At 41.7% G+C, this 16,088-nt stretch overlaps 1 protein-coding gene across 1 annotated transcript in view; it reads right to left on the minus strand.

Annotated features, from left to right (window-relative positions):
* dntt (deoxynucleotidyltransferase, terminal) overlaps window positions 1-15,766 on the minus strand; it is a gene marked incomplete at its 3' end in the record, with an annotated part of 105,160 nt that extends 89,394 nt beyond the window's left edge. The window contains exons 1-2 of the mRNA XM_080782162.1: window positions 15,669-15,766; window positions 4,533-4,716 (exon numbers count right to left, since the gene is read on the minus strand). Of these exons, the coding sequence (XP_080638288.1) occupies window positions 4,533-4,716; window positions 15,669-15,742 (258 nt within the window). The 5' untranslated portion in view covers window positions 15,743-15,766. The remainder of the gene's footprint in view (window positions 1-4,532; window positions 4,717-15,668) is intronic.
* Between the last annotated feature and the right edge of the window lie 322 nt (window positions 15,767-16,088).

Consider the following 16,088-nt stretch of genomic DNA (forward strand, 5'->3'; position numbering starts at 1 on the left):
ACATCTCATCTCTCCCCACGCTTAGAATAAACAGGCTCCCTGTGTGATGGAATGTAATGGAAATATCACGTTTCAATGGCTTTTATACTTAAACGTCTCTCCCTCAGTTGGCGTAGAATATTTATGATAGTCAAAAGACATTGCATTTCCAGCTAGGCCGCTGAGGAAGAGCCATGCACGGGCTAATGTGTCAGGGATAGTAACACGCTTTTGGAAATGACAGTATCTCTGCGCGTGGTGCGCAGGCTTCTTAAACAGATTTATATCTTGTAAAAAAAAAAAATCTATTGGGAAGTGCTGTGCGAATAAAATGCCACCGTCTGTTGCCATGCTCGCATCAGAATGGGAATACATCACAAGATAAGCAGATGAAGCGACCTCCAGTTACCTGGGGAGACGGGCCGATAAATGTCAACATCGCGTCATTAGCCTCGCCACGTAATGACCTGAGCTACTAGAGGAGGAATACTGATGCGCTGCCACGCTCTCTCTCTCTCTCTCTCTCTCTTTCTCTCTCTCATGATGGAACACCGCCGAGCACAGTAAAACAGAGAGTGTTACATTTAACTCCGCCTGATATATATAGTGTACAAATGGTCTTTCTATTTGGTTCCATTTGTAGACTCTCTGAGTTGAAATGAACACCCTGGATTTTACGATGTGCGAGTGGCAGAGGAGAGGAGGGAATGAGAAGAGAGGCTTTTTCTTTCCCCCCTCGTATTTCACATAGCAATGACACAGATACTGAATGTCCTTGTAACCACTGACACTGTCAGTGACGGAGCAGTGGTTGGAAAAATACTCAAATGTTTTGCTTAAGTAAAAGTATCAATATTGCAATATAGAAATACACCGTTACAAGTGAAAGTCTGGTAATCTAAATGTACTTGAGTAAAAGTAAATAAGCGTTTTTGCACAAAAAAAACACCTGGACCTCTTTGGTACAAAGAAAGGTAAGAAAGCCTTCTAGCATGGAATTCTCCTTTAAAGTACCAAAAGTAGAAAGAACTCATTATGCAGAATGTCCCATTTTGAGTTTTCAAATGTATAAAGATGCGACGCATTGTGAGCTTGTAGATCTGCTATTTTCAAATGGCCGAAATGTGTATAGGGCTGAATGCATGTTTTGTAATGATAATGAAAATCTACAAAGTAACTAGTAGTAACTACAGTTGTCAGATAATTGTAGTGGAGTAAAAGTACAATATTTATATCTGAAAGGTATAGTGGAGTAGAAGTAAGTAAAAGTACTGAAAATGTAACATACTCAAGTAAAGTACAAATACCTCAGTCAGTAAATGTATACAGAGGATGGACAGAAAGGCTCTCTTGCTGTGTTGCCAGTTTTGCAAGAGAAACAAGTGGCCAGGTCAAACATTTTAATAAAAAAAAGGCACAAAATATGTTCAGATGGATGTTTGTGGACAATTACATAGTATTAATCTGGGGTTCCTTGATGTGAAGAAATGTAGAAGCAAGCCCAAATAAGCAAGCATACTATACACTTTAAAATCAAGCCCCCAAAAACATCAACCAGCTACTACCAATAATTTATTATTGGTTTATAAAGTGTCGAAAGTCAAAGGTTGCTTAAAATAAGCAGACATGGCAACACAGCCTGAAGGAAGCAAAGCACGCACACAAGAAGGCCCACTAGTATGTTGGCGGAGAAAAACGTGGATGGGGTATTCTGACTGACTGACTGCTGGGGGACCAAGAAAATAGGCTGGCTGGAATAGACGGAATAAATGTGTTTTGCCTGAGATCCATAATAATTATGCTATGGGAACCCTCCATAGTACCATCCAAGGGGGAACAAATCAGAGGGAGTTTCTGTTAGCCGACTTCTCTGAACCCCTGACATCCAGTTGATGGGTCTATTTGGCACTTGTGGTGTGATATGGATGGGTGGGCTGTGTATGTCTGTGTGTGTGTGTGTGTGTGTGTGTGTGTGTGTGTGTGTGTGTGTGTGTGTGTGTGTGTGTGTGTGTGTGTGTGTGTGTGTGTGTGTGTGTGTGTGTGGGGGGGGGTTACTTCTGCTGCTGTCAGCCAGGCTGAAATGCAGAACTGCAAGTGGAGGCTGAAGGGACTTTAAATGCATTCTCAGCTTCTCAGACGTCCTTCAGTCTGTGTTGATTCTATTCATGTGCATGCAGTGAGAGCAGGGCACGTCACCCAGTCACAAACAAAGAGCTATGTGCAGTGAGAGAGCAGGGCAAGTCATCCAGTCACAAACAAAGTGCTCTCTCGTGTTCTATCTCATAAATGGATGAAATTCAGAAACATGACTCTCTTTCATTACTTCAGTCTTTATCAGTAGCTTAATGAGTAGTTATTGTCTTTTTTATGTCCAATGTATTTGCATTTACTCCATAAAGTTAAAATAACTATAATTTACAGGCATTTTTAAAGGCATTTGAAATTAAATATATATATATTAATTTTCAGGATTCCTATTCAAAAACAGCAAAAACATATTCCGAATTTCAATTCAAATACGCCACGTTTTCAGCTTGTAGATCGGCTATTTTTTCTACAACAGTAATATGCAATGCGGCCCTCTGGAGTGAGTGTGGAAATATAGTGAAAGTTGCCCACCCCTGTTCTCATCTCTCTCATATGGTGCACGCAGACTGCCTCACATTAGACACATCGAGTGCACGAGCTCTGGGAAGACAGCCTTGAAGAAATGAATGCGTGCTCTATCAATTCCAGACATTGCCTTATCCAGTTTCGAGTCATACATAGACTCCATTATTCCAAATTAAAATTACATAACATATACCCAGATATTTCTTCGCATTGTGACAAATGTAATACAATAGATGCAAATCTTCTTCATAGCTTCGCCCTTTGCCCTCGGATACAAAGATATTGGATTAAGATATTTGAGACGCTCTCTGATATTTTGAGTATTCATATTGACCCCGATCCTGTACTAATAAATTCTGGGTTTGTCAGACTCCATGCCTATGTTGACGAGAGCACAGAAACAACTCTTCTCATATGGTCTGATTACAGCGAAAAAACGAATTCTGACACACTGGAAGAAGGAAGAGGCTCCTGCATTTAAGCACTGGTTAAATGAAATGACTAGTACACTTCATCTTGAGAGAATAAGGTATTTCCTGAGAAACAGGGAGAGACCGTTTGATAAGGTTTGGCTGCCCCATGTCCATTACCTGAGTAGAAACGATTAATAGACAGGATACCATTGATATGGTTGACTGTACGCCATTTTCTTTTCAGATGTTTTCCATGAGCTTTCTATCATCTTATTATATAGTATGCAGTGTCACTGAGCAGTATGGGTGGGAGGGTTAAGGGATTTCTTAATCTTTTTTGTCTTTATTTTTTTTTCTTTCATTTTGTTCCATAAAAAAAAGTATTTCATATCATGTTTGTAATAATTTATAATCTGTTCAATAAAAACATATTTGACAACAAAAAAAAGACACATCGAGTGCAAGTGCTTATATACAGTACATTTGTATATACCGGTACATGTATTATTAATATATATTAATATATTACAAAGCTCCTTGCTGGTTCCCTAATTTTTATGATGAATTCCTGTTCTGTTTTATGATGAATTCCTGTTCTGTTCTTTGATACTGTAGAAGTGTCTATTTGTACGTCTTTAAATGTTTTGATGAATTGAACAAGGTGGACCCTCTTGTAAACAAGTGTAATGCTTTATTGGGTCGTGCAGTCGTGCAGTCTTTGTATTGCGTTTGTGCTTGAAATGTACTGTAATTCTGCAAACTGTTAATACATATTTCAATCAAGCAATCAATTACCTTTCTCCCGTGATTTACGGTCGTCGTCCCGTCCCCCCCCCCCGCTTCGTTCATGTTAACAGGAATCTTTTTTGGTTCTGTAATATATAGTCAAGTCAAAAACATCAGAAATTATGATCCTTTGTTAAAGCCCATGGTGAATGATGGAGGGACTTCCCATTTGGTGTGTAGTGCCATCTAGTGCAGGGGTGGGAAACTTTGAAGATGGACCAGATTCACTCACCGAGGGCCACATTGCAGCCATATACTGTCATATCAAAAAGAGCAGATCTACAAGCTCAAAATGTGTTGCACTGCAACACATTTTGAGCTTGTAGATCTGCTATTTTTGCTTAATGCTATATTTGAATTGAAGTCCTGAAAAGTTAACTTTCAAATGCATTTAGTTATAGTGGCTACTCATGTTAACTTTATGAACTTGAATGCATAAAAAAGACAAATTCTAATACTAATAATTCAGCTACTAATATACCGTAGACTGCAGTAATTAAAGCGGGTCACGTTTGGAATTTAATCAATAATATATCAATATTCGGATATTAACCTGCGGGACACATTAGGTGAAGGTGGGGACCGCATGTGGCCCCCGGGCCGCCAGTTGTCCATTTATATACTGTATGATCTAGTCAGGTGCCTATATACCATGTGACCTTCAGGGCATTTTTCCGAATTACTGACTTCAACTTGATTGATCATCTTCCCGATGTTGCACACACACACACACACACACACCTGAATGCGGTGCCTGGTCTCCACGGCAACGGGTCTCCCCTCCCTCATGCTGTCAGTGAACCAGCTTATGTCCAACAGCTGCATTTGGGACGGATCTTGGAGGTCACCGTGTCCCTTCAGCCACGCCCACAGTCCCCGCGGCGAAGCCTGGTTGTCCTCTGACACCACGTGAGTGACTTCATCACTGTACAGAACAACAGAAAGCACACACATGGTTTACTTAAAGGGTCATGTCATCGCTAGAAGAAACTTTGCAGTCACTCAATAGTCGGGGATCCAGTCACCGGAAATTTGAGAGGACCTGTGATGTCATGCTATACTTTTTTTTGGTGTTTTTTCTATTAATTTGGTCATTAAGGTCCATAGAATAAGAGGGCTGCTCTGCCGGAAACATCGCGAAAAAAAGTTATGGCCATTTTAGTATAATGAAGCCTTTATTTTTTTGCCCATTTTCGCCTATTGTAAAAAACTAGGTTTCTTTTCTTAAAGTGCTCAGTAGGTTGTGTAGGCTGTCAATAAATGATTCCCAGATACACAGAACACATATGTGAACAACACCAAGTCCAGAAATACACTCACAAAGCCTTTCCAAATGATTTATAGCCATTTTTGGTACAAAAAATTAATCAGTTTTTTGCATTTTTCCCAATACTTTCATCTTTACTTCAATAGTAATCAACTTTGTCATGGGTTATGACATCAGCCAATGTGTCATTCTTTTCATCAATTTTTATAGTCATTCCACAATTTTTTAAATTAAAATCAACCCTAAATTAAAGGAACTGTGGTGACTTTATTACCCTTATGCTCAATATTCCCAGAGCCTTTTTTTTCTTGAAAACACCTGTACCCCCACAAAATAAAAGTGTAACACAACAAATTCAAAACAACACAAGTATTTTTTTATTATAAAATAAACAGATGTGCACAGCTGATTCTTTGTTAGTTGAAATATCACACCTAGTGTGAAGTGAGCTGTGCTCCTGCTATCAAAAAAGGAAATTAAACATTGTCTGAATAAAATAAAGAATTATGTCTAATATCACGAAAATGAAAATGATCAGGAAAATGAAAACAACTAACTAATCAACTCACTCACTGTCACTGTCTTCGAGTGCGAGTTCAACTCGTGAACATCTTTTGGGGTCCCCAGTGCAGAGACAGGCAATGACATACTTGACACTGGCTCTTGCACAGGAGCATCCTCTGGCACACTTGCTTTTCTTGCAGTGGCAATATTTGGTGCGCTTGTATTGTGCAGGTTTTGCATCCTTCAGCATCATTGTTGCCACCAGCTTACCATTGACAAGCTCTCTGCCTAAGTTGATTGCCACAGGGTAGGTTGGCTGAGACATGTGTGCCCTCTTACATACAACCAACTGATGCAGGGCTCTGAGAAGGTGTAATTTGAAGGCATCTTCAGTAGGTGGAAGGCAACGCAGGTCTCCTTTGATGTTGCCAAAAAGATGGGCTCGCAGTGCATCCAAGTTACCACTGAAGTCACTCCTCTCATACAGTGAAGCCATGTATCGTCTAGCCGCTGTCACGACATCTTGTGTAACATCCAGACTTTCCCCAGAGTCACCGTATTGGCACAGAGGCAGAAGGTCTTTCAGGTGATCAACGGCAGCTTTGTAGGCACGTCTTTTTCCTCTTCTGTAAAGATAGCCCACTGTGTCACATCCAGTCAGTATGTAGGTGCTGAGGAGTATGGATGAAAGATCGGAAGCTTCAACATCATACTTCACTGCCAGGGCATCCACAATTGCATGAGCAGGTAGGTAGATATCCATCTTCTTTACCCATAGCTCTTGTAGGCCATCCATGTGTGTGATGTAATATATGCACATCATGATCACATCTGTGTCAGTAGCCACAACTACAGCCCGTTCGTGGTGCAGATGTTCTACTGAGTATGCAATGTGGGCAAACATCCTGGTATCTGCCTCCTCATGCTTCTCACAGGACAGTTCTGGAAGCTCAACCTGACAATCTGCTGATAACAGAACAGTGCGACTAGGATCATGGAAAAGTCCACCCAGAATAAGTGTGCATCCAGCAGGAAGTGATTTGTGCTGAGCAGCCCATGCTTCTCCCATATAGTTCAACAGGTTTGCTTTATTCAGTGGATTTTGAACAAAGCCTTTCCATTCAGGTAAGGCAAGACTATCATGTGGCTTGTACTCCATCTTGCTGGAGACATCATATCGATCACCAACAAAGTGGATGCAGTCACAGTTGTCTGGGATACCACTAAGGAGCTGCTTCAGGTATTTTTCTTGCAGTTCATGGAAGGTGCTGCAACCAAGATGTTGTTGACGCTGGATGAATGCCATGGCATCAACCACCATTACAACAGGCTTGTCGAATGGTGGCAATCTGTCCACTTCACACCATGAACTGCCAAGGGATGTCTTGATTGCAGCCAAGTAGTCAGCCTTATTCCCTTTTCGCATGGCATAACCTTGGTCAAGGGATGGATCTGGCTCCGTGATCCTAGTCACACTGTTCTGTTATCAGCAGATTGCCAGGTTGAGCTTCCAGAACTTCCAGAACTGTGAGAAGCATGAGGAGGCAGATACTAGGATGTTTGCCCACATTGCATACTCAGTAGAACATCTGCACCACGAACGGGCTGTAGTTGTGGCTACTGACACAGATGTGATCATGATGTGCATATTACATCACACACATGGATGGCCTACAGGAGCTATGGGTAAAGAAGATGGATATCTACCTACCTGCTCATGCAATTGTGGATGCCCTGGCAGTGAAGTATGATGTTGAAGCTTCCGATCTTTCATCCATACTCCTCAGCACCTACATACTGACTGGATGTGACACAGTGAGCTATCTTTACAGAAGAGGAAAAAGACGTGCCTACAAAGCTGCCGTAGATCACCTGAAAGACCAAAATGGTGACTCTGGGGAAAGTCTGGATGTTACACAAGATGTCGGGACAGCGGCTAGATGATACATGGCTTCACTGTATGAGAGGAGTGACTTCAGTGGTAACTTGGATACACTGCGAGCCCATCTTTTTGGCAACATCAAAGGAGACCTGCGTTGCCTTCCACCTACTGAAGATGCCTTCAAATTACACCTTCTCAGAACCCTGCATCAGTTGGTTGTATGTAAGAGGGCACACATGTCTCAGCCAACCTACCCTGTGGCAACCAACTTTGGCAGAGAGCTTGTCAATGGTAAGCTGGTGGCAACAATGATGCTGAAGGATGCAAAACCTGCACAATACAAGCGCACCAAATATTGCCACTGCAAGAAAAGCAAGTGTGCCAGAGGATGCTCCTGTGCAAGAGCCGGTGTCAAGTATGTCATTGCCTGTCTCTGCACTGGGGACCCCAAAAGATGTTCACGAGTTGAACTCACACTCGAAGACAGTGACAGTGAGTGAGTTGATTAGTTAGTCGTTTTCATTTTCCTGATAATTTTCATTTTCGTGATATTAGACATTATTTTATTCAGACAATGTTTAATTTCCTTTTTTGAGCTGTGCTTCTGGAAGGAGTATAGCTCCAAGCGTCATGGGACGTTTAGCATGTATGTACGCCAATCAAGATCAAGGATAGCAATTGCATCACTATGATCACAACAGAGACAATATATATTAGTATTCATAAATAGCACAGCTCACTTCACACTAGGTGTGATATTTCAACTAACATAAAGAATCAGCTGTGCACATCTGTTTATTTTATAATAATAAAAAAAATACTTGTGTTGTTTTGAATTTGTTGTGTTACACTTTTATTTTGTGGGGGTACAGTTGTTTTCAAGAAAAAAAAGGCTCTGGGAATTTTGAGCATTAGGGTAATAAAGTCACCACAGTTCCTTTAATTTAGGGTTGATTTTAATTTAAAAAAAAATGTGGAATGACTATAAAGATTGATGAAAAGAATGAGACATTGGCTGATGTCATAACCCATGGCAAAGTTGATTACTATTGAAGTAAAGATGAAAGTATTGGGAAAAATGCAAAAAACGGATGAATTTTTGGTACCAAAAATGGCTATAAATCATTTGGAAAGGCTTTGTGAGTGTATTTCTGGACTTGGTGTTGTTCACATATGTGTTCTGTGTATCTGGGAATCATTTATTGACAGCCTACACAACCTACTGAGCACTTTAAGAAAAGAAACCTAGTTTTTTACAATAGGCGAAAATGGGCAAAAAAATAAAGGCTTCATTATACTAAAATGGCCATAACTTTTTTTCGCGATGTTTCCGGCAGAGCAGCCCTCTTATTCTATGGACCTTAATGACCAAATTAATAGAAAAAACACCAAAAAAAAGTATAGCATGACATCACAGGTTCAACCCATTTTCAAGAGCTTTTGGGCCTGTGGATCCCCGACTACAATGTTTAATAGTATTTGTAGTAGATAACAGTAGCACTCTGGTTGCAAAAGGGATGAAGTGGCCCTTTAAGTAAAAGTATCAAATACTGCAGTACAGTATGTAGATGTATACTCCGTTACAAGTAGAAGTCCCTCACAAAACGACGCACAGTGAGCTTGTAGATCTGCTATTTTCAAACGACCAAAATGGATACAGGGCTGAAGTGGTTAATGTATGTTTTCTAATCTACAAAGTAACTAACGTTTTCCAATTATTAAGTAAAAATGTTGTCTCTGAGATGTACTGGAGTAGAAGTAAAACTATTGGAAATTGGAAATACTCAAGTAAAGTACAAATACCTAAGAATTGAACGTAAGTACAGTGCTTACTAAATGTACTTAGTTACTTTCAGGACAGGACAGGACAGGACAGGACAGGACAGGACAGGGCAGGACAGGACAGCTGGTAAGTTATCAACACATAACAGAACGGTCACCACAGACAGGCCCCCCTCAGTGCCTCCATCTGTCCCTCAGTATCACTGGTCCGGTCTGTTCAGTGAAGTTTGAAGGACAGAATTTCCTCCATCAAAGAGCAATAACCGCATAAAATATATTGTAGCATTTTCGTTTCGTTTGAATGCTATACAAGAGTGTTGATTTAACTCTGAGAGATGTCTACAAATGGATCAATGGAGTTGTGTGTCCTGTGTGTGTGTGTGTGTGTGTGTGTGTGTGTGTGTGTGTGTGTGCATATACGGTACACCTTGACTGTTGAAAAGAAACCTATGTGCTCAACATACTGTAAGCTGGAATACAAATGATCAATAGTGGTTCAAACTGCTATGATTCCCCTATATAGAACGGTATACCACATCTGAAAAGAACTGTGCCGTCTTTATTTCTCCTGGCAATAATCGACAACAAGACGGTTATTTTTTAAGCATCATGAAATGAAAACTACAGTAGCGTAGCATTGTCAAGGCGCGTGTAGTGAGGATCAACACAAACAACACTAGTCAGTAGTCGACCACATGGCACAGACAGCTCAGTGCCTCCTCCGTGTGTCTGTGAATCCTGCAAGGCCCTTAAATGCGTCCTCCACCCATTCAACCGGCGTCATCTCATCCCACAGCTCTGCAGAGACGCAGTAAGACTTTCATAACAGCCTCATTCCTTCTGCTTCCTGCCACTGTGTGGCTAAGTACCGTACCCAATCAAAGCGCCCGACTGTGGATAATTACACTCAATATGCTCCTCCTCTTCCTCCTCTCGCCGCTCGGCGTGAGTCGGTGGAACTGCTCCTTAGGGGGGGGGGGGGGTGTCTGAGGCTCTAATTGGGCAAATCAGTGGTGGAGCTAATCCTCGATTTGCTCTGTATACCCTGGCCTGGTCAATGATGGCTGTTTAAAATGGCTACCAGGCGTGTGCCTGCATGGTGACTCAGACAGTTAGTTTGACAGACCATAATTATGCTCCTTGTGAGCCGCGAGGACCCAAAGTTCCGCATGTCTCTCTCTCTCTTCTTTCTGCCCTTGTACTTTCCTGTCTCTCTCTCTCTTCTTTCTGCCCTTGTACTTTCCTGTCTCTCTCTCTCTTCTTTCTGCCCTTGTACTTTCCTGTCTCTCTCTCTCTTCTTTCTGCCCTTGTACTTTCCTGTCTCTCTCTGCACTATATCTAAGAAATAAAGCATAATAGGGCACCGCGGTGACTCACCGGGCAACAGACAGTGCATACCACATAAATAAGGGTATCGTCCAGGGGTGTCCAAACTCTTTTTCCAAAGGAGGCCATAGCTAAAAATGTTCAAATGCCTTAGGGCTGACTGCATCTCCCATCCTACCACTGGACCATAACAAAGTCTCATAGAAATGCATCACATTACAATAACTTTAACTATACAGTGCGATTTTGTTGGCAGTATATAGTCAAATTTAAGCCTGTAATCTGTGCTGTGAAAAAAAAAAAGTTCCGCATTTTTTGCATATTTGCCACACATTATGTTACTATTGTAACATTAGATATTCACGTCGTGACGTGTTCATACTCAAAGTTAGCACATAATCCATGTGGCTCTTTTTGATACAGAGACAGTCATGGCGGCAAGACTAACTGTTCAGGAGGAGAACAATTGATATATTTTAATCCAAAATGAGTTAATGGCACAGGCAGACTCTTCACATACTAGAGCATGTCTGAAATAAATGTCAGAGCTGAAATCGACATGAACATATAAATAAATTGTCACCATTGGTTGCAGTTTCTTTTTAAATGGTGCCAACCACTCCTATTAGAAGCAATGTGTGTATGAATGTATGTCTGTCTCTGTGTCTGACTCTGTATGTACATGTATTAGGGTTGGGTGACGATACGAATATATCGGCAATCATGATTTGGATGAGTCTATCGCCGAATATTGTTATGAGGCGATTTATTGCTGCGATTATTTCTTTTGCAAAATAATAGTAACCTTCGAAATAATGTAAGTGTGAGCAAAATGCAAATAAATTTGGGCCAGAAAGTGGTAACAGCGGCCGGGTGGAAAGTGGAAACCCCCTCCTCTCGTTATGCTCCCAGAGTCCCATGCAGCAGCCTCGGGGAACGGGAGAAGTTGAAGTCATGCAGCGCGCCGCTCACTCACTCTGGTCTGGGCTGGCCGAGTAATAACAAGGCTGGGACCGAGGGAGGCTAATGTACTGTAGCCTCCATGTTGTTTACATTCCAGTCAGGACAGCTCCGGACCCATGCAGTTTAATAATATACAGTCACACCAGAATGCACACTGCCGTCTCGTGTCTCACGAGCCATCACAACCCAATGCACGACCCGTGAAGTCGAGGGGGGAAATTTAAAAAATAAAAGAGAGAAAAGGAAGACGGGAGTGACAAATCATTAGCAACAAGCTAATATAACAGGCTGGTGTTAGCTTGTTGCTGCTGATTGGTAAATGGTAAATGGTGCATTTATATAGTGCCTTTATCCAAGGCACTTTACATAGATTGTGCATTACATTCACCCATTCACACACACACTCATACACCGGGATTCGAACCGCCGACCCATGGATCATTGAACGACCTCTTGAGCCGCAGTCGCCCATTCAACGCACTGATTGAACTTCACTTCATCTCCGCCTGTTATATAGGTTATTTTGTTATTGACAACGTGAACGAACCCTGACACCAGTGCTGCAAAAACAGACAGATCTACAAGCTCTCAACGCGTTGCAAACGGGGCTGCAGAGACGGTCGCGTCTGCGGTTCTCAACCCGTTTGTATTTGCAGCGCTGGTGTCAGGGTTCGTTCACGTTGTCAATAACAGACAGATCTACAAGCTCTCAACGAGTTTTATTCTCACTATTGCAACATTATATCTCAGAATTCAAATGGATGTTTTCCTCCTAATATTAACTTCAGCCTTTTCCCCACAAATGTAACCAACCTTGCATCACTGTGGAAAGCCTGATTTCTATTCTAAATTAATTGGTCTGATCCTGTCTAGACTAGAGTCTATACCTACTGTAATCAGATAATTTGTATACACACATTTGCATGCACCGTTTCCCTATCCACTCTCTAGAGTCTAGACCCAGGCTGGATAAGCGACCTTAAAATTAATCCCAGTCAAATGTGAGATAGGCAATTGAGAGACATTTTTTTTTTGCAAAAACCCATTTAATTCAGGCATTTTCATTTTTACTCAGTGGCAAAAGTGTCCTTCCATTCCCACGTCACTGATTTAATCAGCAGCACTGCTTGCCACGTAACGGTGGCAGGTATTGATTCTGCTCCACTGAAGCCCCTTTCACTTGAATTTTAAAGCTGTTTCGCAACTGACCAACGCAACAGGACATTGATTGAATGCACATTATTGAATACACCTACATATATATAAATAAGAGAGATTATATGAGAGAAAAGGGACTAAACTAAGATAGATAGATAGATAGATAGATAGATAGATAGATAGATAGATAGATAGATAGATAGATAGATAGATAGATAGATAGATAGATAGATAGATAGATAGATAGATAGATATCTGATGTTGCAGAGCCAAATTTAATGCAAGAAGAGATTGACAAGTAAACTAGGTAGCATGCAGATTGTTGCCAGATTGGAGTTCTGAGAAACAGCGGGACCCTGAGCCCAGCTCAGCAAGCAAGCAAGGACAGTCTAAAGTCAATGGGCTTTGATACGGAGAGCTGTCTCCAGCACTCAACCTTTCCCTGCCCACCACGAAAAGGCACAGAATAGACTCACTGTACTGTATATGCATTTTTAAAACCAAACATAACTAAGACATCCATAAATAAAATATCAGAGCCAAGACAACTTAAGTGAGGCCTCAATGCACGACTCACAATTTCTATTCATAACACAGCCAGCAGCTGCTGTGTATTTGTTTCCTGGAGGTGTTTGAGACAACTGCAGTGAGCAAAACAATGCATAACAATGCTGTTGGGCAGAAACCTCATATATCCATATTTAAACTGTTTATGGGGGGTTTTTTCGCCTTAAAATGAATGCCTTAATACTTCATCATACAAAGGTGGCGCACAGAAGTTCACGGTTTTGGACATACATGACCCATTATTATAACTAAACAACCAAGGGAAATCATTTAGACTAGCCAACACAGGTAGTCATTCTACGGAAGCAGGTGACACTGTACTACTGTAGCATGAAACAGTAGTTCAAGACAAAAGGTCATTTGTGTGTGTGTGTGTGTGTGTGTGTGTGTGTGTGTGTGTGTGTGTGTGTGTGTGTGTGTGTGTGTGTGTGTGTGTGTGTGTGTGTGTGTGTGTGTGTGTGTGTGTGTGTGGTGCCACAGACTGCTCAAGATAGTAGAAGAAAGGCAGCGTTATCAAACTGCAGCTGCTAACAGATTTGTCCACTTGCAGAATTACCGTCAGTTTGAGGAGCCGCGGTCTACTTCCTGTCGTTGGTTTCAAACAACTGCATCAAGCCAAGCGTAACCGTAGGAGAGCGTTCAAGATGGGTTTCTGGGAATATTGCCATGACGCTCAAGCTGGCTGAGACGCACGTATACACACAGTCACGCACATACACACGCACGCACAGTCGCACACACAGAGAGACTGACAGAAAAGAAAAGTTTAAACTCTTACACACACACAGAGAGACTGACAGAAAGGGAAAGTTTACACACACCACACACACACACACACACACACACACGCACACGCTATCTCACACTCACTCCCAGAAAGATCGAACTACAGCTGAAACAGACCTCTGCTCAATACATCTGCCGCCTATAGGCCTGCCACAATGCATCCTTATTTACATAGAGTGCTGCAAGGCATCACTCACCATAACTAAACCTGGCAACTGTGACGTTGGAACGCAGCTGTCATATGGAGGACTGCCACCGATCTTTGTCAAGTAACTCCCTTAAGTTTAACCATGTATTTTCAACCACACGTCCCTATTTTGTACACTTACAGGTGAAAATGTAAAACATTGATCAAAAATATAGTCAAACATAATACTGGAAAATACCAGTGTGACACCTTGTGAGCGTGTAGATCAGCTATTTCTGGTATTCGTCACAAGACAAGAACACAAGAACACAATGCATTGCATCACATTCACTGATAAATGGAATACATGAATTAACATAACATACTCTGTCCTTATCTCTCCTGTGAGATGACAGATGATGCATTGTTTCCATGCATCTGTACGGTAGATTAGTGCTCCTCAATGTGACTCCCAGGGGTCCTTGAGGGAGTCCCAAGGGGGCCCTTAGCTAAACGGATAGTTAGGAACCAAATGGACCCTCATGGGTCTTTAACTCACTTATATTAACATTGGCTTTACGATATAAATTGGGGTCCCAGAGATAGAAATGCCATTAAATGGGGGTCTGTATAGCCCAATGCATGTCAATCTGCAGGGATCCTTGAAATTAAAATGGTTGAGTCACTGCTAGAGCTGTAAACATCTTCTCTTATGGGGGTCTATGGGGTAATATAAGTGTCAATTTGGGGGTCCTTGACATGAAAGTTTGAGAACCACTGCGGTAGATTAGTGCTCGCTACACAAAGTAAAAACCAATCCCTGTTAATTCATGAAACTTTCCTAGAGGAATGACTTCCAAACTGCTGTTTTTGTATACTGCTGTTTTTTTCCCTATACTCATCCAAAAAAGGTTTCTTCTTGCAGTGTTTCTACATTGCTTTACTGCTGTTGCCAGCAAACATTAGCTGGGCTGGCAAATAACTTTCTTTCTATACCATCCTGATGTTATTTATGGAGGTGCTGTGGGCCATGGCCAGAGTACACAGTCCACTAAATCTTCCCAGAAATGAATGGTCTTCCTTCCTGATTAAGTAATTATAATGACATTATTGCAGATCCTTAGACAATCGACCCTTAACTTCTCATGACATGAACAATTGAACATGAGGGGGGGGGGGGAAATGTAAGAAATGGGCAAGGGTGAACATAAATCTCTTTTAGATCTGTACGGTTCCATCTAAAAAAAGAACAATTAGGAAAGGTTCTATCTTAAACCCATATTTCTGAGAATATAGATCCTGGAGGAATCTGTGGCAATTAAACACAAGACAAGCAGGACAATGGAACAAAGAAGAAATGCCGCACACGTGCACACGCACACACACACTTCATTAACAACGTCTGCTTTTCCTCAGACAGAACAGCAAAGAATCCTGTTCTGTTAAGTTAAGTTAAGTTAATACTATAGCAAAACTGCTTCTCTCAAGACAACAAATCTAGTCCAGAATCCCAACCTGAGGATGTCATCGACGACAAAGCCCTTGGACCTGGCCAGCTGGGTCAGAAAGGTCCTCCTGCTGCGGCCCATTTTCCTCTCCACCAGATACACTCTCACTTCTGGATATCTGACCTGCTGCTGCCCATCAGGACTCTGAACGCCAGCTTCTGCTGCCCGCCGCTGCCTCTTCCTCACGCCAGGTACAGGAGGAGCGTGGCGGAGCATTCTCTTTCCAAAGAGTAAAGTAAATCTAATAATGTTGTTACTTTTCACTTTTCAAATAAACGATGCACTTCTTGTCATGCACTGCTTAATATAACTTCCATCTAAGAAAGAAAGCAGCCACTTGGTGATGCCAGTATTGTGATACTTTGTTGCGATGTCTTTGTTTTCTTGTTTAATACCAGGATGGAGTGGCAGTTGGAAAAGTGTTGGT

The sequence above is a fragment of the Protomyctophum bolini genome (genome assembly GCF_963924005.1).
Source record: "Protomyctophum bolini genome assembly, chromosome: 14".
In the NCBI taxonomy this organism is placed as follows: domain Eukaryota; kingdom Metazoa; phylum Chordata; class Actinopteri; order Myctophiformes; family Myctophidae; genus Protomyctophum; species Protomyctophum bolini.